The following is a 26262-nucleotide window of genomic DNA, read 5'->3' as shown; positions in this document are numbered from 1 at the left end:
TCATAATAATAGTCTCCTTGATGCGCTATATTTTCTCAAAGGTTTTAAATGTTTACAAGTCAGCCACCTCTAAAATGTCAAATGGTCTCTCTTCAACTGGAATGACAAGAGCTGAAAGAAATGTGTGACCATGAGGACACCGTAACCTATGACTGACATGCTGAGACCAGAAACCCAAAATGATGGTAACTGAGAGTGGCACTAATGCCGTAAGTTTTGGTCACACTCTCACCTAAGTGAGAACCTGACTAAAAAGGGGAAATTTTTTTAAAAGTTATGGGTGGCCACTGTTTTGGACTGAGATCATGCGCTAGGCCCCAACAGACCACAAAAAATGGAGCTGCTTGTGCTAAATGGGACAATAAAACTAAGACTTTAAGGAAACACACAAATCCTAGAACAGACCAGGTTTGTTTTCCTCCTGTTAGCAAGACGTTCCAACATCAGGAGGTACCCTCTACTCAGTCCTTGGTCCTACCTTTGCAAAACTCACTGTTCTACTGTTTCCCAGTGGGTTTCAAGACCAAATAAGTACATTTATGATAGTGACAGTGACATTCATGACTAAAGTTTTGGTCAATCTCTCAAAATTGAGAAAATAACCAAAAGGGGGGAATTGGTAAAGTGAACTAAATGTGGTCTGAGAAGGACTCTGCTACATTTGAGTCCTTGTGGACAAAGTGCAACCTAACTTAATAGGTAGACAACACCGAAAACCTAATTTAGGAGTATGCTCCTGTAACAATAGCTGAGTCTTGACCAATCCCAGGAGCCATACTTCACTCTTATACTGCTGAGTGCTCAAACTGTGTTCAAATAAGGCAAACGCTGAGCTGTAACCAATCCAGTTGTTCCTGTTCCCATTTCCAATTTCTGTACTTCCTTTCCCTTTTTTTTCTCTATAAATATTCTTCCACCACATGGCTGCACTGGAGTCTCTCAGAATCTACTGTGATTCTGGGGGCTGCCTGATTCATGAATCGCTCATTGCTCAATTAAACTCCTTTAAATTTAATTTGGCTGAAGTTTTTCTTTTAATACACTATAAACATAATTTGATGATATAGATAATGTCTGTTCATAAAAGTATGTTGTACACTATGTAATTCATAATTTCCAGGTTTCGTTTACTGTTCAGAACAATCAGATATTATATTTACATAAGCTTTTGCCAATAAACATTCTTTGAATGCCATTTATCATAAGGTCTCATTTGATAACTCAAAGTGTCTTTTTCACTTGAATACCAGGTCAGCATCACAGCAGTTATTTAAATCTGCACTGAATAAGCATCAAGTCAATCACTGCTGAAATCAAGACTCAAAAAAAAAGCTACTCTAAAGACATACTACTGCATTCCTATAAATAACAGTAACAAGTTTTTGTATCTTATTAAAATGACAAAATTCCCAAAATATCCCCAATAGATACAAGAATATGTTGTTTTTATAGTTTGGCAAGCCTATTCTACCATGCATGATGATTCAACTCACACTTTATTCTCTTCAAGCCCCTGCAAAACCTATTTCACAAAACACAGCATATGTAATATGACCTTCTCTCAACACAAAGCCAAAAGAAAAAGTGGGCACTGGAATTGTATAGCAAGTGTAGTTACACAGTAGTTATTTATGTAAATAGATTCCACATTTTCAAAATCATGCATTCCTATTAATTAGTTAAAAAAAATGGGAGGGCACATACATATACATCTACTTATTTATAAGTCATACATATTTACTACTTTAAGTATATACAATAAATACTAGTGAAGTGTGAACCCCCAAAATATGAGACAGGTCTCAGTCAGTTTGGGAAGTTTATTTTGCCAAAGTTAAGGATGCGTGCCCAGGACACAGCCTCAGGAGGTCCTACCAACATGTACCTAAGGTGGTTAGAGCACAAGTTGGTTTTTATATATTTTAGGGAAACATAAGACATCAATCAACATATGTAAGATCAACATTGGTTCCGTGGGTCGGGAAAGGCAGGACAACTAGAAGTGGGTGGGGGTGGGGGGGGGGCTTCCAGGTCATACGTAGATAAGAGACAAATGGTTGCATTCTTTTGAGTTTCTGATTAGCCTTTCCAAAGGAGGCAATCAGATATAGATTTATCTCAGCGAGCAGAGGGGTGACTTTGAATAGAATGGGAGGCAGGTTTGCCCTAAGCAGTTCCCAGCTTGACTTTTCCCTTTAGCTTAAGTGATTTTGGGGCCCCAAGATTTATTTTCCTTTCACAGAAGCATAATTTCTTTCTTCTTTCCTAGATAAAAACAAAGAAAACTGCTAATATTTTCTTCCCTTACCACTTTTTGGTTACTTCATCTAAATAGAATATCTGGATCAGGCCTATATAGATATTTTTAAGATCATCATCAATATAAAAGTGAAATTTTAAAAATTCTCAAAAAAGGTAGTCAGGAAGCCCAATCTGATAAACATATATGGAGGGAAAAATAGCCTAAAATAATAATTTCCCATTATTATGTTGCCCAAACACTGAAAAACCAGGTAAGCCCTTCATCAGGACTGCTAGGCCATTCTTTACGTGCCTCCCTGAAATTCTTCTGCAGCCCAATCAGGAACTAGTGACCGGTAGGTAAAAAAATATACATATTTCAAATAGATGAACAATCTTTCACAGTCCTGGACCATTAGAGTGTGAAATTTCAAAAAACACAACTTTTCGCTTGTAATAAACTGGTATTACATTAATAAAAAATTTTCACGGAATGAAATTTAAATAAATTGTATTGGTTAAAATGTTTTTAAACTGTTCTCTTAAAAATGTTATATATAATAATATATAATGTTTTCCACAGCCATGCCTAATCACATACTACCTTAGAGCATTGTTTAGCTACTAGAGCTAAGATCTTCAGGCTTATCTTCCAGAAAAGCATCATCCCAAGCTAGAATAGTAACTGAAATTAACACAGCAGGAAATATGAGGGTCACAGGAATCTTTGATGCCCTCTTAAATTTCTGGGTTTCTGCCTCATAGGTGTTGCTTTTCCCCCTGACACAAATTATTAAGGCTACTCTGTAGATTACTGGTTCTACAGCAATGTAATTAGGCCAAGCAAATTCAACAAGTCAAGCTAATCAGTAGCTTAATGCCAGGGTAAATTACCTTTTGGTTTTTCTTCCTCCTCCCTTCCCATGTCTTGAGGAATCTTCAAGTTAATAACTCTAGCCACCAATGCACTGTGAAATTCATCATAATAAATCTACTAACCACAGATGCTTGACCATCAAGATTTTCTGAATTACTTTCAATTTGCCAAATGTTGAACAATTAGCATTCTTCGATACATGATTCCAGGTATTCTGTACTCATATTATCAGAAATAAAAACTGAAAAAATTGCACTGCAGACAATTACTGACAGTAATTGTCATCAGTAAGCAGACATGTTATCATAGAGACAAATTACATGAGGGTAGAGCTAGCTAGCTATAGGCTCATATATTTAAAGTTACATGTGGTTGAATATAACGAAGATAATAGCTAACATTTATTGAGCACTCCTATGATGGTTACAACTGAGTGTCAACTTGATTAGATTGTGCAAGGGCAGGAAGCATCCAGCAGGAGAGAAAGATGTAGTATTGGAGGCTAGGCCAAGCTAGTCTTTTCACATTATTCTGCCTTCTTTATATTCTAGCCATACTGGCAGCTGCTTAGATGGTGCCCACCCAGATTAAGGGTGGGTCTGCCTTTCCCAGCCTCAAATGTTAACTCAAAAGTTAAACCAAAGGGTTAATCTCCTCTGGAAACACCCTCGCAGACACACCCAGGATCAATCTATCTATCTATCTATCTGTACACACACACACACACACACACACACACATATGTGAGTTTATTAAGTGTTATATATATTTGCATACTATCAGTTCTATCCCTCTAGAGAACCTTGACTAGTATAGATTTTGGTACGAGGAGTGATCCTAAAGGAACAGAATATTAAGGATGGAGTTCTTTCATTGGTTTTGGGGTTTCTGGAGTTGGCTGCTTAATATGATCAGTCCCCAAAATGCTAAGGACTCTACTTCTAATAGTATGGAGAACACTGATAGTCCTTGGCATAAACTATTGTGACAGTTATGCAAAATAAATTCATTTGACACACCTGATTCCCTGCTCATGAGAGACAAGGAGTTTAGTAACTCTATACATAATACCTTTGACCATATCTGGAGAACCAAGGAACATAATGAAGCTGGTTGGTTGCTCCTAAGCTTGGTGGACAAAGTGAAAAAATGATGAACTCAGGGATTCTGTCTCCCGGCTTCAGATACTGAGCCTCCCATCTGCTAAGATTGCCCTGACTGAGAGTCTTATCTCCTGTAGAGAAAGAGTTGAAATTGTGGAAAAACAGACACAAGTTCTTATCATGCAAGTGGCTGACCTGTAATGAAAAATGCATGGACAGCCTCTCCAGGCATCTATTGTTAAACTGAGGGCATTGATTGGAAAAGAATGAGACCCTGCAACTTGGAATGGGAACATATGGAGGACCCAGATGAAGCTGGGGTCACTGAGTTTGTAAACTCTGATGAACCTTTTCTGCCAGAAGAAACAGCTTCCCCATCCCCAGCAGTGGCAACATCCCCTCTCCGACCCATGCTGCCATAAGCCTTTCAACCTTTGTCTGAGGAGATAAATCCTGCGCTGCCTGAGGCAACAGTAACGGCCTCCCCTGAGGCAGTTATTAGGCCAAATAATGTTGATTCTCCTCAGGAGCCACCTCCAACACCCCTGTTTGCTTTCAGATCTATAACAAGTCCTGGCAGGCCCCTACAGGTGAGGTTGAGAGTGTGACCCATGAGGAGATGCACTACACTTGAAGTGCTTGAGTTTTCTAATTTTTATAAACAGAAATCTGGAGAACAGGCATGGGAATGGATATTAAGGGTGTGGGATAATGGTTGAAGGAACATAGAGTTAGATCAGGCTAAATTTATTGACTTGGGCCCACTAAGTAGGGACTCTGCATTTAATGTTGCAGCTCGCGGAGGGGGAGTTCTAATCATTTATTTGCTTGATTAGCTGAAATATGGATTAAAAGATGGCCCACTGTGAGAGGTGGAAATGCCTGATCTCCCTTGGTTTAATGTAGAGGAAGGGACCCAAAGGATTAGGGAGATTGGGATAGTGGAGTGGATTAGTCACTTTAGACCTACTCATCCCAGCAGAGAGGATCCAGAAGATATATCCTTGACCAATGCCTTGCGAAACAGATTTCTGAGGGCAGCAACTGCATTTTTGAAGAGCCCTGTTATTGCTCTTCTCTGTATGTCAGATCTGACAGTGGGAACTGCAGTTGCTCAACTACAAAATTTAAATACAGTGGAAATAATGGGATCCCAAGGTGGCAAGGGCCAAGTGGCATCACTCAGCTGTCAAAGGAAAGGTAGGCGTAGCTACTCTAATGGACAGCAAAGGCAAAGTGGCAATCAGAATATTCTAACTGGTGTAGAGCTCTGGCACTGGCTAATTAATCACGGTGCTCCTAGAAGTGAAATTGACAAGAAGCCTACTGCATTCCTACTTAATTTAACAAGCAGAAAACTTCGAGGTCAAATGGACAAAAGACTGATTTGAATTATAAAAACAGAGAATCACGGCCCCTCAATCAATTTGCAGACTTGAGCCAGTTTACAGATCCAGAATCCCTGGGATGAAGGGGAGGTCAGGTCCCCTTGAGGAAGGACCCCACCACATAACCAACAGCTTATGCAGTGAATCTTTCTCCCATCCTTCCCACAAGAAAACCTCCAGCCCTTTACCAGAGTAACTGTGCACTGCGGAAAGGGAAATGATCAGACATTTCAGGAACTACTGGACACTGGCTCTGAGCTAACATTGATTCCAAGGGACTCAAAACATCATTGTGGTCCTCCAGTTAAAGTAGGGGCTCATGGAGGACAGGTAATTAATAGGGTTTTAGCTCAGGTCCAACTTACAGTGTGTCCAGTGGATCCCCAGACTCATCTTGTGGTCATTTCCCCAGTGCCAGAATGCAAAATTGGCACAGACATTCTTTCTTAACAGCTGGCAGAACCCCCACATTGGCTCCTTGACTGCTAGGGTGAGTACTATTATGGTGGGAAAGACCAAATGGAAGCCATTAGAGCTGTCTCTACCTATAAAAATAGTAAAGCAAAAACAGTATCACATCCTAGAGGGACTGTGGAGATCAGTGCCACCATCAAGGACTTGAAAGATGCAGGGGTGGTGAGTCCTACCACATCCCTGTTCAACTCTCCCACCTGGCCTGGGCAGAAGACAGATGGATCTTGGAGAATGACAGCAGATTATCATAAACTTAACCAAGTGGCGACTCCAATTACAGCTGCTGTTCCAGATGTGGTTTCATTGCTTGAGCAAATTAACACATCTCCTGGTACCTGGTATGTAGCCACTGATTCGGCAAATACCTTTTTCTCCATGCCTGTCTACAAGGCCCACCAGAAGCAACTTGCCTTCAGCTGGCAAGGCCAGCAATATACCTTTACTGTCCTGCCTCAGGGGTATATCAACTCTCTAGTTTTGTGTCATAATCTTATTCAGAGAGACCTTGATCCCTTTTTGCTTCCATAAAATATCACCCTGGTACATTACATTGATGACATCATGCTGATTGGATCCAGTGAGCAAGAACTGGCAAACACACTAGACTTATTGGTGAGACATTTGCATGCCAGAGGATGGGAAATAAATCCAACTAAAATTCAGGGACCTTCTACCTCAGTAAAATTTCTAGGGATCCAGTGGTGTGGGACCTGTCAAAATATTCCGTCTAAGGTGAAGGATAAGTTGCTGCATTTGGCCCCTCCTACCACCAAGAAAGAGGCACATTGCCCAGTGGGCCTATTTGGATTTTGCAGGCAACACATTCCTCACTGGGGTGTGTTACTCCGGCCCATTTATCGAGTGACCTGAAAGGCTGCCAGTTTTGGGTGGGGTCCAGAACAGGAGAAGGCTCTGCAACAGGTCCAGGCAGCTGTGCAAGCTGCTCTGCCACATGGGCCATATGACACAGCAGATCTAATGGTGCTTGAGGTGTCAGTGGCAAGCAGGGATGCTGTTTGGAGCCTTTGGCAGGCCCTCATAGGTGAACCACAGCGGAGGCCTCTAGGATTTTGGAGCAAGGCCCTGCCATCTTCTGCAGATAACTATTCTCCTTTTGAGAGACAGCTCTTGGACTGTTACTGGGCTTTGGTGGAAACTGAACATTTGACTACGTGTCATCAAGTCACCATGCAACCTGAACCGCCTATCATGAACTGGGTGCTTTCTGACCCATCCAGCCATAAAGTGGGTCATGCACAGCAGCATTCCATCATCAAATGGAAGTGGCATATATGTGATCAGGCTTGACCAGGTCCTGAAGGCACAAGTTAGTTACATGAGGAAGTGGCTCAAATGCCCATGGTCTCCACTCTTGCCACCCTGCCTTCTCTCCCCAAGCCTCCATGGATGGCCTCATGGGGAGTTCCCTATGATCAGCTGATGGAGGAAGAGAAGAGGAGGGCCTGAATCACAGATGGTTCTGCACAATATGCGGGCACCACCTCAAAGTGGACAGCTGCAGCACTACTGCCCATCTAGGACATCCCTGAAGGACAGCGGTAAAGGGAAATCTCCCCAGTGGGCAGAACTTCGAGCAGTGCACCTGGTTGTGCACTTTGCATGGAAGGAGAAATGGTCCAATGTGTGATTATATACTGATTCATGGGCTGTAGCCAATGATCTGGCTGGATGGTCAGGGACTTGGAAGAAGCATGATTGGAAAATTGGTGACAAAGAAATTTGGGGAAGAGGTATGTGGATGGACCTGAGGGGTCAAAAATGTAAAGATATTTGTATCCCATGTGAGAGCTCAGCAATGGGTGACCTCAGCAGAGGAGGATTTTAACAATCAAGTAGATATGAGGACCCATTCTGTGGACATCACTCAGCCTGTTTCCCCAGTCACCCCTGTCATCACCCAATGGGCCCATGAACAAAGTGGCTATGGTGGCAGGGATGGAGGTTACACAGGAGTTCAGCAACATGGATTTCCACTCACCAACGCTGACCTGGTTATGGCCACTGCTGAGTGCCCAATTTGCCAGCAGCAGAGACCAACACTGAGCCCTCAATATGGCACCATTCCTCGGCATGATTAGGCAGCTACCTGGTGGCAGGTTGATTATATTGAACCTCTTCCATCACGAAAAGGGCAGTGGTTTGTCCCCACTGGAATAAACACTTACTCTGGATATGGGTTTGCCTATCCTGCACACAGTGCTTCTGCCAAGACTACCATCTGTGGCCTCACAAATGCCTTATCCACTGTCATGGTATTTCACACATCATCACCTCTGAACAATGCACTCAGTTTACGGCTAAAGAAGTGCGGCAGTGGGCTCGTGCTCATGGAATTCACTGGTCTTACCATGTTCTCCATCATCCTCAAGCAGGTGGATTGACAGAACAGTGGAATGGCCTTTTGAAGTCACAATTAAAACACCAACTAGGTGGCAGAGTTCTCCCAAAGGCCATGTATGCTCTGAATCAGCATCCAATATATGGTACTGTTTCTCCCATAGCCAGGATTCACAGGTCCAGGAATCAAGGGGTAGATGTGGAAGTGGCACCACTCACCATCACCCCTAGTGATCCACTATCAAAATTTTTGCTGCCTGTTCCTGCAACATTACGCTCTTCTGGCCTAGAGGTCTTACCTCCAGCACGAGGAACGCTGACACCAGGAGACACAACAATGATTCCATTAAACTAGCAGTTAAGATTGCCACCTGGACACTTTGGGCTCCTCCTACCTTTAAGTCAACAGGCTAACAAGGGAGTTACAGTGTCAGTTACAGTGACTGACCCAGACTATCAAGATGAAATCAGTCCACTACTCCACAACAGAGGTAAGGAAGAATATGCATGGAATACAGAAGATCCATTAGGGCATTTCTTAGTATTATCACGCCCTGTGATTAAGGTCAATGGGAAACTATAACAGCCCAATCCAGGCAGGAGTACAAATGGCCCAGATCCTTCAGGAATGAAGGTGTGGGTCACCTGTTGCAGGAAGTCAGGGACCCCAAACAGATGGACCGGCTGAAGCCATGGCAGAAGAACGTCGATTGTGAAGATTTTATGGACATTTATTAGTTCCCCAAATTAATACTTTTATAATTTCTTATGCCTGTCTTTACTGCAATCTCTAAACATAAATTGTAAAGATTTCATGGACACTTATCACTTCCCCAATCAATACCCTTGTGATTTCCTATGTCTGTCTTTACTTTAATCTCTTAATCCTGTCAGCCGAGGAGGATGTATGTCGCCTCAGGACCCTGTACTAATTGCATTAACTGCACAAATTGTACAGCATGTGTGTTTGAGCAATTTGAAATGTGGGCATCTTGAAAAAAGAAAAGGATAACAGCAATTGTTCAGGGAATAAGAGAGATAACCTTAAACTCTGACCGCCGGTGAGCCGGGCAGAACAGAGCCATATTTCTCTTCTTTCAAAAGCAAATGGGAGAAATATCGCTGAATTCTTTTTCTCAGCATGGAACATCCCTGAGAAAGAGAATATGTGCCTGGAGGTATAGGCTTATAAACAGCCCCCCGAGGTGCGCCTGTCTCTTATGTCGAAACTGCAGAGACGAAATATACTCCAGTCTCCCATAGCACTCCCAGGCTTATTAGGAAGAGGAAATTCCCGCCTAATAAATTTTGGTCAGACCAGTTGATCTCAAAACCCTGTCTCCTGATAAGATGTTATCAATGACAATGGTGCCCGAAACTTCATTAGCAATTTTAATTTCACCTCGGTCCTGTGGTCCTGTGGTCCTGTGATCTCACCCTGCCTCCACTTGCCTTGTGATATTCTATTACCCTGTTAAGTACTTGATGTCTGTCACCCACACCTATTCACACACTCCCTCCCCTTTTGAAAATCCCTAATAAAAACTTGCTGGTTTTTGTGGCTTGTGGGGCATCATGGATCCTACCAATGTGTGATGTCTCCCCTGGATGCCCAGCTTTAAAATTTATCTCTTTTGTACTCTGTCCCTTTATTTCTCAAGCTGGCCGACGCTTAGGAAAAATAGAAAAGAACCTATGTGATTATCGGGGCAGGTTCCCCGATAGTCACCCCACTAGGAAAAAAACCAAGACTTGCTAAGGTGCTTGCTGAAGGCAAAAGGAATACAGGATGTATAGTAAAAGAAAGTAGTCATCTATACCAGCTATGATCATGTGACCAGCTGCAGAAACAGGAACCGTAATTGTCATGAGTATTTCCTCCCTCTTTTGTTAAAAACATGTTTGGGCATGTATACATTTGTACTTAGAAAATATCTTCAGTTTATTTCCTTTTTCCTTTATCATATGACATAAGATTTATTGACTTCATATCAGCATTTAAGTATTCTTAACTTTATACAACAGTACATTTGGGTTTGGGATTGATGTGTTTCCAGTTGTACAAAGGATAGTTGTATTATGTTAGGCAAAATTATGTTTTTAGGCAAAAGACTTATTATTGTCTTTATTTGAAGATTACGTATAATCTCAGATGTGTATGGGTTCAAGCTGACAAGGGATAGACTTGTGATGGTTACTGAGTGTCAACTTGACCGCATTGAAAGATGCAAAGTATTGGTCCTGGGTGTGTCTGTGAGGGTGTTGCCAAAAGAGATTAACATTTGAGTCAGTGGGCTGGGAAAGGCAGACCCACCTTTAACCTGGGTTAGTACCATCTAATCAGCTGCCAGGGTGGCTAGAATATAAAGCAGGCAGAAAAACATGAAAGACTAGACTGGCCTAGGCTCCCAGCTGACATCTTTCTCCCATGTTGGATGCTTTCTGCCCTCAAACATTGGACTCCAAGTTTCAGTTTTGGGACTTGGACTGGTTCTCCTTGCTCCTCAGCTTGCAGACAGCCTATTGCTGGACCTTGTGATTGTGTGAGTTAACACTTAATAAACTCATATATATATATATGTATATATATATACACACACACACACACACACACAGATATACAGATATACATATACGTATATGTATATCTGATTAGTTCTGTCCCTCTAGAGAACCCTAATACAACTCGGTATGTCTCAAGTATTGCAGTCATAAAATAAGCACATTACAAGCATTATCTCATACACTATTTTTATGAGCTATATGTTATTATCATCTCCATTTTACAGGTTATGTGATGGAAGCACACACATGCCCCAGGTCACACAGCTAGCAAGTAGCGGCGTTTGAATTCAAACCCAGATTTGTCTGACATGAACGTCTGCTTTTAATAACTTTGCATTATGCTGAAACTAAGAGAACTGCCATTTGAAAGCATTTAATAGCCGGGCATAGTGGCTTATGCCTGTAATCTTGACACTTTGGGAAGCTGAGGAGGGAGGATCGTTTGAGGCCAGGAGCTCAAGACCAGCCTGGGCCACTTGGTGAGACTCCATCTCTACCAAAAAAAACAAAAAACAAAATAAAATTAGCTGATTGTGATATGGCATGGCTGTAGTCCTAGCTACTCAGGAGGCCGAGGCGGGAGGACTGCCTAAACCCAGGAGATCAAAGTTACAGTGAGCTACGATCATGCCATTGCACTTTAGCCTGTGCAACAGAGCAAGACCTTGTCTCAAAAAAAAGAAAAAGAAAAAGAAAAAAGGATTTAATGATATGTTTTTGTCTTAAGTTGATAATGGACTCTGATGATTTGGTTAGATACATGACCTCATCATTGCTGTTTAATATTTATGGCACATAATTAAAATAAAACAGGCTCTTGAAATTCTAAATCGAACCATCCAGAGACCTGAGTAAAAATTCTCAAAGAACAGCACTAGAGCATATAATTTCACCTGTAAATGTAGTAAGATACAAATGAAAAATCTCAGTGCCTCAATTGTAAAACTAAGATAACAGAACTTCAAAGAGATAAAGAGGCTAATATTCTAGACAGTCTCCAATTAATTCCCCAAAGCCCCTGACTCATTTCTACAGAGAGATATTGGGGCTGCATCCTGCTGCTGGTTCTTAGCCATCAGCTCTTTTCAGCCACCAGGCCTGCCACTTTCACTCTCAACCATGTGTACCAGTAGCCTACACCTTAAATCTTCACTGCTTCACCTCTACCTTCAAATATTCCCCAATGTTAATCAGTCTTCCAACAGCAGGAGAGGGGGCAAACAGCACAGCCATCTCACCGTTCCCTTCCCCATTCCTCTCAGGATGAAAATCAGTACAGCGTTGACAAGTTCTCCATCTCTTTCCTCCTGTTTTCCATTGCTTAACTCCCCACTAATTAGTTTACTAACTTACTAAAGCACACAAACCTCAGGCTTATAATTCAAATCTGTGCATTACATTACCAAAATTACAAGTTACTATCTTTCTGATCATTTTGGATGGCTCACAGAAATAGTCAAAATCAAGAGTGTTGTAGTCATGAATGTCACTGATCTAGTTTAACTTTCTTTTTGCTAAAATGTATAAGACAAAATTTTTTAAAATCTTGATACATTGCATACAGTCTATCCTAACTTAAACTACTATGTGCAGTCTTTCACATATTCTCATGTTCAACAGAAATTTTACTTTTGTTATTTTTCCAATAATGATCTGTACTGACTTAGTCAGTCTCCCTAACTAAGCCACTACAATAAAAGTATTTTGGAACCTTGCTTAGCACCAAAAGATTTTAACAGTCTACATCTAACCTCTTTAGAGTGCTGCAAGCAATTTCCTAGGACTTGACCACATCCTGAATTATACATTTTGCCTAAAAAATGCATGCAAACATCACTAATATGCCTTTTATGATACATTTCTAGTGTCAAATGGCAAGAAAATCAAAAGATCTGCTTAGTCTTCTCCAGGCGGAAAGCAAGATAACAAAGATATTCTTTTCATTAAAGAACTCAGATGTCTATTTTTCTTCTGAGCCATCACTTTTATCATTTTCTTAAAAATCTTTTGGCAATGGCCAGGCACAGTGGCTCATGCCTGTAATCCCATTACTTTGGGAGGCCAAGGTGGGTGGATCGCTTGAGCCCAGGAGTTTGAGACCAGCCCAGGCAACATGGCAAAACCCTGTCTCTACAAAAAATACAAAAATTAGCCAGGCATGGTGATACCTAAGTAACCTCCCACTCATGCTCAGGCCAAATTCTTAGAAACCATTAATATAAAACTCTGTGGAATATCTTCCTCCAAAGAAATCAAATTCTATTCACAAATGTTAATTTCACTTTTGTCCCAGCTACTCAGGAGGTTGAGGCAGGAGGACTGCTTGTGCCCAGGAGGTCCAGGCTGCAGTGAGCCGAGACCGCGCCACTGCATTCTAGCCTGGGATACGGAGCAGGACCCTCCCTGTCTCAAAAAAAAAAAAAAATCTTTTGGCAAGGACTAAATATAGGGACACAACACTAGTCGTGAAGAGTACTTTGCCACTGCCCTGCTCTTCAGTTTGATCATAAAAGCCAACTAAGACAAAAATTAAAGGGAAAAAATATAGAATGAGGACTGTCACAGATGAAATCAAATTAATTAGAAGATATTAACAAATCTCAATTAAATGTAATTCAACAATACATACATTTTAAAAGCAATATAATGGTGTTCATTCTCATGAATTTGATTTAACTATTACACATTAAATTGTTCAGGCACTTACTTTATCAATATTTTAGATTCCACATTGCAATAAGATTACGGAAAAATGAAATTAAACTTTACGGAATGATGGAAACAAGATTACAGAATTAGCCACCAAACTTCATTTTCAGGGAGTAGAAGAAAAAATTGGTTTAAACCAGTTTTCTACCATATTGAATAATATGGTAGAGATGACCTGTGAACACATATTTTTAGTAGATAACCACATTAAAAATAAAAGAGAAGGCAGAGTTCTGGATAAGAAACTTTTAAAATTTCTTCCACTTCTAACATAGAAGTAGTGATTAAAATTTAGTCACAACATGCGAGAGTTAATGGGTATAGAGTACAGGATGGTGGAAATAAATACAGAATAAGTCTTAAAATACATTTAGGACTAAAATACATTAGTACTAAAAATAAGCTCTCTAATAAGATCTTTCTTGATTGTCCTTTGCTTCTTTTCTTTAGATATACTGTATGGTGAAAAGTTGACAGGTTCTGATTAATATAGGTTTTACTTTCTAAAAACATATCTGAATTTCATGACTGGAAGGCTTAGAGATGGATACCACTTTAAATATATAAGTTAACAGACAGATGTAAGGATTTAACATCAGAGCACCTTTTACTGAATTGAGTAACTTCCCAGTCATGCTTTGGCCAAATTCTTAGAAACCATTAATATAAAACTCTGTGAAATATCTTTCCTCCAAAGGAAGCAAATTCTTTTCACAAATGTTAATTTATCCTTTTAATTTCTTTTAAAGAGATATAACATAACACAGTAAGAACAGTTTCCATCAGACTGTTAGCTGACAGTGTGGCATGAGAGTGTGTGTGTGTGTGTGTGTGTGTGTGTGTGTGTGTGTGTGTGTGTGTGTTTCTCCTAAGCTTTGTTCTTTCCGGTGACAACTCAGGTAGGAGGATATGAGAATTACAATGGCTGAGCAGAATATCCACCTTTGCGTAGAAGTTTCATGCCACATTGGAGTTTGTGCCTTATGTAGCAACTCCATAAATACAGTTTTCAGGGTGTCTAAAAGGAACAGACTCAATTACAAGAATCATTGCACTCTGGAAAGCCCGAAGATATGTCTTTCTCCTCAGGCATTCATCATTTATTCATCCTAGTCCAGTTGTAGTCATCTAATGAATAAGGGAACATTTTTACCATAAGCAACATTGCCTGCCTTTGTCATATTTCCAAGGGAACAAAGTTAGAAAGCAAAGACAAGTCAAATTCTTACACAGAAGGAAAGGGCTTTGTTAACCCTTTTCTATATCTTAATATTTATTCCAGTCATTATTTTTAATTGCAAGGAATCACTAAAGCTAGATCAAGAAAGAAGGATATACTATTCTGGACACAGGCCCTGGCAAAGATTTCATGACGCAGATACCAAAAGCAATTGCAACAAAAACAAAAATTGATAAATGGGACCTAATTAAAATAAAGAGCTTCTGCACAGGAAAAGAAACCATCAGCAGAGTAAACAATCTACAGACTGGGAGAAAATGTCTGCAAACTATGCATCTAACAAAGGTCTAATATCCAGAATCTATAAGGAGCTTAAAAAAATTAATGAGTAAAAAATAAACAACCTTATTAAAAACTGGGCAAAGGACATGAACAGACACTTCTCAAAAGAAGACAAACAGCCAACAAACATAGGAAAAAATGCTCAACATCACTAATCATTAGAGAAATGCAACTCAAAACCACAGTAAGATACCATCTCATGCCAGTCAGAATGACTATTATGAAAGTCAAAAAATAACATATGCTGGTAAAGTTGTGGAGAAAACGGAATGTTTATACACTGCTGGTGGGAATATAAATTGATTCAGCCACTGTGGAAAGCAGTTTGGAGATTTCTCAAGAACTTAAACTACTATTCAACCTAGCAATCCCACTGGGTACATATTCAAAGGAATATAAGTCATTCTACTTTGCTGTTATATAAGGGATATATAATATCAACCTAGGTGCCCATAAATAGTGGATTGGATAAAGAAAAATGTAGTACATAACACCATGAAATACTACACAGCCATAAAAAAACACACAATTTTGCCCTTTGCAGCAACATGGATGAAAGTAGAGGCTATTATCCTAAGTGAATTAATGCAGGAACAGAAAACCAAATGCCACATGTTCTCACTTATAAGTAGGAGCTAAACATTGGGTACACATGGACACAAAGAGGGAAACAACAGACACCAGAACCTATTTGTGGGTGGAGGGTGGGGGGAGGGTGGTGATCAAATAACTACCTATTAGGTACTATGTTTATTATCTGTGTGACAAAACAATTTGTACACCAAACCCTGTGATACACAATTTACCCATATAACAAATCTGCATATGTACCCCCTGAACCTAAAATAAAAGTTGAAAAGAAAAAAAAAAAAGACTCAGTGACCAGGTCATCAAGATTCTGGGCACTGAGAAACGGAAAAAGAACAAAACCAACCTGATATTTTGGACTGGGAACCAGGTGGTCAAATGGATGGAGAGAAGTCATGGAACTGAAAAAGCACTGACTACTCCTGCTTAAGTGTGGAGCAGAGGATCACGTGGAAGCAGTGAAAAAGCTCCAAACTCCACCAAGCTCCTGCAGAAGAATAACCTGAATCTGCTCAGAGACCTGGCTGTGCACACTGCCCATAGCAGGAACAACCCAGACTGGTGAGGTGTGGTCATATTACACAGGAAGGAGGGTGATTCAGAGTTCATGAATATCATTGCCAATGAGATTGGGTCAGAGGAGACCCTCCTGTTCTTAACCATGGTTGATGAGAAAGGTGCTGGACTCTTCTTACTGGCAGGGCGACCTGCAGCTGTGGAGACCTTGGGGCCCAGGGCGGCTGAGGTCCTGGAAAGCAAAGGAGCAGGGAAGAAAGGCTGTTTTCAGGGCAAGACCACCAAGTTGAGCCAGCGGGCAGAGGCACAGGCGCTTCTCCAGGACTACATCAGCACGCAGAGTACTAAGGAGTGAGAGCTTAGGGTGCTCATTTCCTGTTTCCACAGGAATCTTTTGGTCAATAAAATAGTTTGACTCAGAAAAAAAGAAAAGAATGACTATTAAAATGGCACAGTTTTACGGAAATTGAAGAATAAGGCCTTACAGAGATTACAACTCAAAAGTAGTTCTAGATATATCAACATTAACAACTGGTGGAACTTCAAGGGCTCCAGTATTTTGCCACTAATGTGCTAATGTGACTAGTTATTCTGCAAACATCTGCTTCTTTCTCCTTTCACTGCTAATAGGCTTATTATTCCTGTGACGTCTGTACACAAGTCATCACTAAAAATGGCTCAACTTACAAACATCTACTTTTTATGACCTTTCATATACATACAGAATATATAGAATCTAGATATTTATATATCTATATATTTAAATTATAAATATATATATTTTTTGACTTTTATTTTGCATTCAGGGGGTACATATGCAGGTTTGCTACATGGGTATATTGTGTAATGCTGAGGTTTGGGGTACTAATGATCCTGCTACCCAGGTACTAAGCATAGTATTCAATAGGTAGTTTTTCAGCCTTTGCCATTCCCCCCAACTCTAGAGGTCCCCAGTGTTTATTATTCCCATCTTTATGTGCATGTGTACTCAATGTTTAGCTCTCACACTTATAAGTAAGAACATGTAGTATCTGGTTTTCTGTTCCTGCATTAATTCACTTAGTAAAGTGGCCTCCAGCTGTACGCATGTAGCTGCAAAGGACATGATCTTTGTTCTTTTTATGGCTGCATAGTATTCCATGGTGTATATGTACCACATTTTCTTTACCCAGTCCAATGTTGATGGGCATGTAGGTTTATTCTATGTCTTCGCTATTGTAAACAGTGCTGCAATGAAAATATGAGTGCATGTGTCTTTATGGTAGAACAATTTACATTCCTTTGGATAGGTGCCCAATAATGGGATTGCTGGGTCAAATGGTAGTTTAAGTTCTTTGACAAATCTCCAAACTGCTTTCCACAGTAACTGAACTAATTTACATTCCTACCAACAGTGTAAATGTGTCCCCTTTTCTCTGCAGCCTTGCCAACATCTTTTATTTTTTGACTTTTTAAGTCATTCTGAATGGTGTGAGATGGTATCTCACTGTGGTTTTGATTTGCATTTCTCTAGTAATTAGTGATGTTGAGCACCTTTTCATGTTTTTTGGCCGTTTGTATGTCTTCTTTTGAGAAGTGTCTGTTTATATCCTTTGCCCAGTTTTTAATGGGGTTATTTGGTTTTTGCTTGTTGAGTTGTTTATGTTCCTTATAGATTCTAAATATTAGACCTTTATCAGATGCACAGTTTGTAAATATTTTCTCCCACTCTGTAGGTTGTCCATTTACTCTGTTGATAGTTTCTTTTCCTGTGCAAAAGCTCTTTATTTTAATTAGGTACAACCTGTCAACTTTTATTTTTGTTGTAATTGCTTTTGAGGACTTAGCCATGAATTATTTGCCAAGGCCAGCATCCAGAATGGTATTTCTTAAGTTTTCTTCTAGAATTTTTAGTTGGAGATCTTACATTTATATCTGTAATCCATCTTGAGTTAATTTTTGTATATGCCTTTTTATGATCTTTCTAATGACAATTAACACTCTCACAGTAATAATAAAACTAGTATTTGGCATCATTAAATTAATGCCAAGTAAGTTAATGCTAAACCAATGCAATCAACGTAATTAGAAAACATGATAGGCTGATTCAGGAGATTATATAATGAAGCAAAGGAGAACAAAGCTGGGAATTACAGCTGGGCCAGCCAACCAAAAATATTCACCCCTTTTAAGTATTGTTTCCCCTCTAAGTATTGTTACAGATGAAAAAACTAAGGCCAAGAGAGATTAATTTTTCCAAGATCAAAAAATGAATAGTGACATTCTCAGGCTATTTCCAGGTTTACTGAAGGCCTGATGATACAGGAAGAAGTAAAACATGTAAACATGAACCTCAGGCACAGCGAAGAATTGTCTTATGTAATAATAGGTAGAAATTCAGGTGACAAAGCAGTTGTTCTACAGACTATTCTGAATTCCTCTGCCCTGTCTGATTTCTTACTCTCTGCAGGCTGTGCCAACTGCTAAACTTCACAATCACCACAGTGAGAAACAAGGGAAGTAGAGAGGCAATGCAGCCACTCATGTTCTCATCACATATATGCTTTGTATTACTTCTTTGTTGGTTTGATAGTAATCTGAGTAAAAGCAACTTAAGTAAAGTCATCATTTTTGCCCATCTCTGAAGCAAGGCTAAACTTTGTGGTCTGGCCTAACTCACTAACAGAACCATGATTTAAACTAAAGTAGTCTGATTCTGGGGCTTATATTCTGAAACACTATTAACTGCCTCCCATCTAAGTTGTCATATTCTTATGTTTACACAATCCTTGAAAGCACCTGAATTTTAAACTAGTTTATAATTTATTTTAAAGCAACCATTAAACAAAGTTATTTAACAAAGCCATCACAGGAAACCAAGTTATTGTTCATTATGACATAAATATTAGATATAAGACATCAATAGGTTCACCTTATTAGGAATACCAAAGTGAAAATAAAAATAGTTTGCTGAGTTATCCTCAAATGGAAATAAATAGCTCTAAAGAAAGCTTATTAAAGGAAAAAGCTCTGAAGATAGGCTACTGTAATTTTGGTAAAGTTATTAGATTATTAGTAAATCAAATAAAAATTATCATGCAGACATCAATTTCATAAAGCATATTGGCATTTATCTTTATTTTCAATGAATTGCTTTCATTTATCCTTTTTCTTTATTATTACATTTATTTACACTGATGAATTTGGCAACATAGTATAATATAATCTCAATACCCAATTCTAGTATTAGGTCTGCCACTATGCAGCTGTTAACTGTAAACATCACGTTACCTCTCAATAATACATTTTTCTCATGTATAAAATAAAGAATTTATCTGCACTATTAGTTTTGAGGTCTTTAAAGATTACTTTTATTCCAAATTTTTTAAATATGAAAAGCTTTTGAAGATTAAAAAATGTTTTAAAGGTACAAAGATTTGAAAGGAAGAAAACTCATTGTTTGAAGATTTTATGGCTATCAAAAATAAAAATTTATAGTCAATTATTAGAATTAATAGGAGTTTAGCAAGTTGCTAGAACAATATATAAAAGTCAACTACATACACAGCAACAGAAGTTAGAAAATGTATTTTTGGAAAGGTACCATTTACAATAATAACAAAAAATAAGATAACTTTAAAAAGCTACCAAAGATGTTTATGGAGAAAAATTTAAAAATTATAAAACTTGAATGCTATTAAACCCGTAACTAAATAGATAAACCTTATTCATAAATTGAAAGACTTAATACCAAAAAGAAGCCCCTTCTCTCTAAATTAATCTATAAACTCACTGCAATGCCAATGAGAATCCTAACAGGGATTAAGAACTTGACAAACCAATTCCAAAATTAATGTGGAAGAACAAGACCTAAGAATAGGCAAGACCATTCTAAAAAAGAATAAAGCCAAGGAAATCAAGTTAACAGATAGAAAGATAGTGACAGTAGTAAAGACATTGTGGTATTGGTGAAGGAATAAGCATCTTTCTCTTCAGTATCAAAATCTTCCTATCTATTTACAAATCAATAAAGAAATTTCCCCTATGCTTCATAAACCCCATTCATGGTCTTGTTAGACTTGCAAATTGGTCCTACATATGATCTAAACATAAGAGCATCAAGGTAGTGGCCAAACTTCTCCTTTTACCTTGTCACTGTTCTCCTCAGAACACATTTCAACTTCCTAACTATTCTAAGTGTTTCTCTATTCAAGATATTATACACTTCTCCACAAGGAACATCATGTAGAGTGGCAGATCAGCTGCCAATATGTGAATAAAATGACAGATTGTTCAGAATACATAAGTATACTTATTCAAACACTATTATTTATATTTTTAGGAAGTATTTTAGAAAAAACTGTTGAGAAGTGATAGGAGACAAGAGAAGAACATTCAAAGGCATGAGTTAAAATTATCTTCACAATAACTATGATTGTACATTGCAAATTATTTACAAAACTTATTGCAGGACTGAAAAATCCTTTTGTTCATAAAAAATGAGACAAAATCACCAAATATGATTATCAATATATTAAAATAACATAAAATAGTAATAAATGTAAAATACATTTAGAAATTTTAATAAATGAATTGTAATGGCGTAAAAATAAAATCAGTGACCACCCTAGTCAGAGCAATCTATGAAGTTCTACACACAGGGAAACAAAGGAACAAAAGATATTTAGATAAAAAAGAACACAAGATATTCTAGGTTTTCTAGGTTCCACAGCATTTACTTATATCACAGCTATCTTCTCCCCAAGAATTACAACAGTTAATATTCATGTAACATTTACAATTAGAAAATTATTTTAATATACATTATCTCATTTTATTCCTATGACACTATACAGATTGGTATAATTATGTGCACTCATCACTAAAATACCTTATTAAATTCTAGGTGTGCTAAATCACCAAAAACAGAAATAAAAGTAACCATGTAGTAGTTGTCACAACGAATCAACAAATGAAAATATTGAGTTGGAATTAATAAAGTAGTAGTTAAGGCCTGAAGGCTGGATGAAAATTTTGGATTTGTTAGAAAGGCAACAGAGTTACTGCAGGTTCTTAATTGTGGAAGTGAAAAGATGAAAGCAGTGTCTGAGAAATAATTCTAACAGTTGTGTGTAGGATGAGTTGGAGGGGGAAAGGGACTAGAAGCAAGGAATAAACAGCTACAAAAGGGTTGAAGTACAGAAGCACGCACCATAGCTACAATGTATATTGAAGTACATGAATACTGAAGAAGCATGAAGTACATGAAGCATGAAATAATAAAGTCTTAGACAAAAGTAAAAATAAAAATATGAAAAAAGTAAGAAAATGATAAAATCAGAGAGGCATTCCTTATATTTATTTAATATTAACTATTTTTGCACACCCCCTAGTCACCACATTCAACATATATACATTTTAGAATTTAATAAGGTATTTAACGATGAGTATGCATAATTATACTAATATCTATAGACTGTCATAAGAATAAAATGAGACAATGTATATTATATACATTTTAGAATAAGGTATTTAATGAGTGTGCATAATTGTAGTAATATCTATAGATTGTCATAAAAATAAAATCAGACAATGTATATTAAAAGAATTCATTCGTTATAAATGTTACACAAATATTAATTGTTTTAATTTCTTGGGGAGAAGACAGTGGTGCTAAAACCATAATGCTCTGGCCATAAAGTCAGAAGACCTGAATTCAAATTGTGATCCTATTTTTATTAATATTTAATTGACCTTAAGCAAGTCATTTAACCACTCTGAGCAACTATTTTTAGTATGTAAAATGGGAAAAAAAATCTCTCATAAAGGTCTCAAGGAATAAATAAAATAATTCATTATAAAATTCCTAACACAGTCTCTGAATTATGGTGGATAGTGAATGTGTGTTACAGGAGAGGTGGGGGAATCCATTTTGGCAGCTGTTATTGAACAGAAAGCCACAAGTATTTTTAAAGAAGCATTTTAAGGAATTACCATACAGGAAGGTTGCTAAACAGCTTATTAACGCTTCACTTCAAACAATGTCCTCTTACGTATAAGGCCAAATCCACAGCAGCATAAAGAGGAATAGGCAAAAGCTATATGATCAACATGATTTAAAAAACAACAATAACAAAAATTAGTGACTTTTTCTACTTACAGAAACATTACCAGAATTTACATAACTGACCAAATAGCTCCTACTTCTAATTCTAATATTTATTAACTGGGAAAGAAGTTAAAAGGGACAAAAGACAAAAAGGAAACAAATGCATCCTGAAGGAACTTAAATGGTAATACATAAGGTCAAGGGTGACTTGTTTTGGGCAAGACTCTCATGGATTTCTGATAGAAAAAAATCAATTGAAGTGCCCTGGTAAGATTGCCCCAGCCATAGATCCCTCAAGAATAAGTTAGAAGATAGTTCACAAAAATCAACTATAGCTGGGCACAATGGCTCATGCCTGTAATCCCAGTAGTTTGAGAGGCCAAGGTGGGTGGATCACTTGAGGCCAGGAGTGTGAGACCAGCCTGGCCAACGTGGCGAAACCTTGTCTCTATTAAAAATACAAAAACACACCTGAAATCCCAGCTACTCAGGAGGCTGAGGCACAAGAATCCTTTGAACCTGGGAGGCGGAGGTTGCAGTGAGCCAAGGTTGCTCCACTGCACTCCAGCCTGGGGTACAGAGCAAGGCTCTGTCTCAAATATAAAAAACAAGAAAAAAAATCTACTATAGCTCGGCACAGTGGCTCAGTGCCTGTAATCCCAGCACTTTGGGAGGCCAAGGTGGGAGGATCACTTGAGCTCAGGAGTTCAAGAACAGCCTGGGCACCATTGTGAGATATCAACTCTACAAAAAAATTAAAAAATTAGCCAGGCATGGTGGTGCACACCTGTAGTTCCAGCTACTTGGGAGGCTGAGGAGGGAAGATCACTTGAGCCCAGGAGGTTGAGGCTGCAGTGAGCCGTGTTTGTGTCACTGTACCCCACCCAGGGCAATGGAGTGAGACAATCAAAAAAAAAAAAATACCTGACTAAAAACAACCAGACTATACAGCACTGTTAGCTCAGTGGGGGTTGAGAAACAAGATTAAGAGAATATAAGTAAATGGTATTCATAAAAGTTTCCTTTCTCGTCTAGACTAATGAGGTTCTACTTAGCTATGGGTCTTTAGCACACTATTCATTCACTCATTCACTCTGCAACAACATACCAAAGAATGCACTGTGAGAAACACATAGTATAACATCCAGCCTTGAAGATATAAGATCAACACATGTAACAAAGTGCCAAAAGAGAGGCACAAATACAGTATTTATGCAAGAAAGACCAAGAAAGCTTTAGGGAATTCATGGATTGAATCTGGACATCAGAAAACTAGAGGGGAAGGAGAAAGGAAAGAACTGTAGGTGAGCGACCAGTGCAAGGTAATGAAGGACAATACAGTGACTAGGAAGAAAATGGCTGGAGCATAAGAGACTAAAACTGAAAGATCAGAATGTCAGATTTGGAATCAGACTGCAAAAAGTCTTCAGTACCAGGATAAGTGATTTGAACTTTATTCTAAATACTCTAAAAAGCTTTGAGTAAGAGGAAATAAAGAACAAAAGTTTTAAATTAGGAAGATTAATCTCACATAAGACTGAAATACAGAATAAGAAAAAAAAACAGTGTTAGATGGACTCAGAAAAGCTATTGGATTTTATAGAAACAATGCATCAGACAGGGATTACTACATAAACTCACATCCACCCAACCTGTAGTAGAGCTAAATTGTATTTTTAAAAACATTATATAGACATTTTACTCTGTGAACTAAATCTTTTGCACTCAGCCAAAAGAGCATGACAGAGACAGATTATGTCTCTCAATCTAATACTAAATGCATTTATTCCCTAGAGTAAACAGGAATGGGAGCTATGATTCTACATTCCCTCAGTCAGCCTCAATTCCCATGTGCTTCGCAGAGCATGCAGAACACAATTCTAGTGTTAAAGATATGTATATTTTTTCATAAACATGGCTCTAATCATAATTAAACCACTTTATTCAGTGTGCAAATGAAGAAAATAGTAATAGCACTGGAGGAAAAACTAGCTGTGGTAGACTTGATGAAAGACAATACTAAACCGTAATTTATGTGCTATTTGGGAAACTTTCAGGAGTGATTGTGGCTCAATGTTTGCTTCACATACTAACCTTAGAACCTAACCCCTACTTAATGCCTTTTCTTCATCTTAATCATACTAAACATACTGAAGGTAGCTAAACAGGGATTTAGTCCAAACAATTATTTGAGGGCAGAAAATTCCCTAAAAATAATGAAACATTTTAGGAAGCTAAAACCAGGCAAATAAAAACATAATCTCCATAAGGTTAGAGACTTGTGTGGGTACAAAGTACAAAAACCTCACCTGCATGGAACTTAGATAAGAAACTGGTCATACTTGAGCTAGAGAGCACTTATGAGGGTCTTATGAGTGTATCTTTGCATTTTCTCCCAGAACCATAATAACCCTTTTCCCTGAGTCAATATTTTCAAATATTATAAAATTCTGGCAACCTATTTATTAAAATATCTTTAATATCATACTAACATTTTCTAATGCTGGGGGAAGTCAGGGACCCCAAACAGAGGGACCAGCTGAAGCCACAGCAGAATGACATAAATTGTGAAGATTTCATGGACATTTATTAGTTACCCAAATTAATACTTTTATAATTTCTTACGCCTGTCTTTACTGCAATCTCTGAACATAAATTGTGAGATTTCATGGACATTTATCACTTCCCCAATCATTACTCTTATAATTTCCTATGCCTGTCTTCAGTTTAATCTCTTAATCCCATCATCTTTGTAAACTGAGGATGTATGTTGCTTCAGGATCCTGTGATGATTGTGCTATCTGCACAAATTGTTTGTAGAGCATGTGTGTTTGAACAATATGAAATCTGGGCATCCAAAAGGAATACAATGGCTGCGATTTTCAGGGAACAAGGGAGATAACCTTGTTTTCTCCTGACTAGGGCCTGACTGCCTGAGGGGCCAGACAGAACAGAGTCATATCTTTCTCCTTACAAAAGTGAATAGGAGAAATATCGCCGAATTGTTTTTCTCAGCAAGGAACAGCCCTGAGAAATAGAATGCATTCCTAGGGAGAGGTCTCTAAAATGGCCGCTCTGGGAATGTCCGTCTTATATGGTTGCAGATAAGGGATGAAATAAGCCCAGTCTCCTGTAGCGCTCCCAGGCCTATTAGGATTAGGAAATTCCTGCCTAGTAAATTTAGGCAGACTGGTTGTCTGCTCTCAAACCCTGCTTCCTGATAAGATGTTATCAATGATAATGCGTGCCCAGTGGGACATGAAACTTCATCAGCAATTCTAATTTCACCCTAGTCCTGTGATCTCACTCTGCCCCCATTTGCCATGTGATATTTTATTGCCCTTGAAGCATGTGATCTCTGTGACCCACACCCTATTCGTACACCCCTTCCCTTTTGAAATCCATAATAAAAACTTGCTGGTTTTGCGGCGCAGGAGGCATCATAGAACCTGCCGACATGTGATGTCTCCCCCGGACATCCAGCTTTAAAATTTCTCCCTTTTGTACTCTTTCCCTTTATTTCTCAGACCGGCCGACACTTAGGAAAAATAGAAAAGAACCTATGTTGAAATATCAGGGGCTGGTTCCCCTGATATTCTAACACTAGACCAACAAAATTTAGGGGATATAAATATTTTACTTTTAAAATACAAACTGTGTTTGCTTTGCACAACTGATAAAATATTTCCAAATCATACATTTATTTATTTACCCAATACTAGCTGAGCAGAATCTTTTCTATTGATTTCTATTTATTAAATAACAAATGGCTTAAATCACCAACTGTTTAAATCCTTAATTACCCCACTACAAAGACTTCATAAACACAGTTA

The 26262-nt window shown here is 38.5% G+C and overlaps 2 protein-coding genes across 3 annotated transcripts in view; one reads left to right on the top strand and one right to left on the bottom strand.

Annotated features, from left to right (window-relative positions):
• Positions 1–26262, bottom strand: part of PIGK (phosphatidylinositol glycan anchor biosynthesis class K) — a 129850-nt gene that overhangs the window by 88999 nt on the left and 14589 nt on the right. The gene's annotated exons all lie outside the window — the stretch shown is intronic.
• On the top strand, positions 16375–16696 carry LOC134757996 (alanyl-tRNA editing protein Aarsd1-like). Its single transcript, XM_063703527.1, has one exon. It carries the CDS (start codon positions 16433–16435, stop codon positions 16694–16696), a length of 264 nt encoding a protein of 87 aa, XP_063559597.1. The 5' UTR covers positions 16375–16432.

This window comes from Gorilla gorilla, chromosome 1 (assembly GCF_029281585.2).
Source record: "Gorilla gorilla gorilla isolate KB3781 chromosome 1, NHGRI_mGorGor1-v2.1_pri, whole genome shotgun sequence".
Classification (NCBI taxonomy): domain Eukaryota; kingdom Metazoa; phylum Chordata; class Mammalia; order Primates; family Hominidae; genus Gorilla; species Gorilla gorilla.
This window is presented reverse-complemented; position numbering and strand designations above follow the sequence as displayed.